This window comes from Marmota marmota, unplaced genomic scaffold (assembly GCF_001458135.2).
Source record: "Marmota marmota marmota unplaced genomic scaffold, marMar, whole genome shotgun sequence".
NCBI classification, from domain to species: Eukaryota; Metazoa; Chordata; class Mammalia; order Rodentia; family Sciuridae; genus Marmota; species Marmota marmota.
In genome coordinates, this window is record NW_026000019.1 from 29,759,624 (window position 1) to 29,761,403 (window position 1,780).

The 1,780-nt window shown below is 47.2% G+C and overlaps 1 protein-coding gene across 1 annotated transcript; it reads right to left on the reverse strand.

Annotated features, from left to right (window-relative positions):
• Positions 1-331: 331 nt before the first annotated feature.
• Positions 332-1,273, reverse strand: LOC107147531 (olfactory receptor 10Z1). Its single transcript, XM_015492039.1, has one exon. It carries the CDS (start codon positions 1,271-1,273, stop codon positions 332-334), a length of 942 nt encoding a protein of 313 aa, XP_015347525.1.
• Between the last annotated feature and the right edge of the window lie 507 nt (positions 1,274-1,780).

Below are 1,780 nucleotides of genomic sequence, written 5' to 3' on the forward strand. Positions count from 1 at the left end.
GCCAATGCCCTGAACTTGAATACTCCAAATTTATTGTCATGATCTTAATGAATTATGAAAAGCCTTAATTCTTAGTGGGTTTCAGTAACTAAGGGGGCATCTATGAGGCTGAATGTGAAAATTCATATTTTGTGCTCACTGTGAGTTGAACACAGAGAGCAGAGTCAGAAGCCCTCCCTCTGCTGTCTCAAGTAACTTTGGAGGAAAGACCGGCAGGATGGGCTCTTCCAGTGGCTGCTGAGTGGGACACCTTTGACCTGAGGTCAGGAAAATCTGGCCTGTTGGTCTGTGACCAGCTTACACAGAGGAGAGTGTCCCTTTGAGCTAGTCTTCATCCTTTACCCAGTAGGCTCCCTTGGAAAGCATTCCTCACAGCTGTCTGCACAGCCCGGTTCCTTAGACTATAAACAATAGGATTGAGGAGAGGGGTCACCACCGTATAGGTGACAGCAATAAGCTGATCCCGCTCAAGAGAGTAGCTGGCTTTCGGCCTCAAGTACATGAAAGAGGCGCAGCCGTAGTGAATAATGACCACCGTGAGGTGTGAGGCGCAGGTGGAAAAAGCTTTCTTCCGTCCTTCGGCAGAGGGGATCCTCAGGATGGCTGCCAGGATATAGGCATAGGAGACGGTGAGGAAGAAGAAGGAGGCCAACAGGACCAGCAGGCTGAGCAGGAGGATCCCCAACTCGCTCAGTCCTGTATCTCCACAGGCAAGGCTCAGCACTGGGGGCGTGTCACAGAAAAAGTGCTGAATCTCATGGGAGCTGCAGAATGACAGGTGGAAAATGACCAGCGTCATTCCCAGCCCAAAGAGGTACCCACTTAGGAAGGAGGCAACAATGAGCTGAGCACAGAGGGTAGGGTGCATGCGGCTGGCATAGTGCAGGGGGGTACAGATGGCCACGTATCTGTCAAAGCCCATGACGGCCAGAAGGAAGCAGTTGCTACAGGCCCATGAGGCGGAGAAGAACATCTGTGCAGCACAGCCCACATACGAGATGGACTGGCCCCCCACAACCAGGCCAGAGAGCATCCGAGGGATGATGCCCAGAGTGTAGCAGGTCTCAGAGAAAGACAGGAAGGAAAGGAAGAGATACATGGGGGTGTGCAGATGGCTATCCAGCCTGATGACGACAATGATAAAGACATTGCTGGTCAGGGTGACAAGATACAGACAGAGGAATAAGGTAAAGAGCAGGAGTTGCAGTTCACCAAAGCTGGAGAATCCGAGGAAAACAAAGCCCCTCCAGAAAGTCACATTGTGTAGCACCATTCTGAGGGATATTCCTGATCGGCTTGCTGATTGCTTACACCTTGATAGCAGATGCCTAGTTTCATCAAAAGGCAGCTGATATGGATTTGCTTTTCTTTGTGTAACCTGAAAAGAAAGGCCTGATTTAGAATGCAGTCAAGTTTCAGCAAGGTATTTGTTATATTAGGCACAAACATATATGAATCCATTCTTTCATGCATGTATGTACATATGCCTGCAAACAGATACACAGTCATCACAAACATTCATGTGCACACACTTGCACACAAATACATATATGACTACATATGTGTAGGCACATACAAAGCACTCATAATTATGCACATTTTACACATTCAAAAGTATGTGTTATTACATAATGACCATGTTCACAAATACATCAGGCTTTCCATTACATGACAAATGCTTATGTATTTGGGTACATGCAAATATGAAGGTACACGCGCCACATGTATATTCATGTGCCCTTCTTTAGACATACACACACTGCTTATTAAAATGTAGAGG

Excerpts from the sequence above, each read along its gene's own strand:
- LOC107147531 (XM_015492039.1), bottom strand. The coding sequence starts at position 1,273 with ATGGTGCTACACAATGTGACTTTCTGGAGGGGCTTTGTTTTCCTCGGA.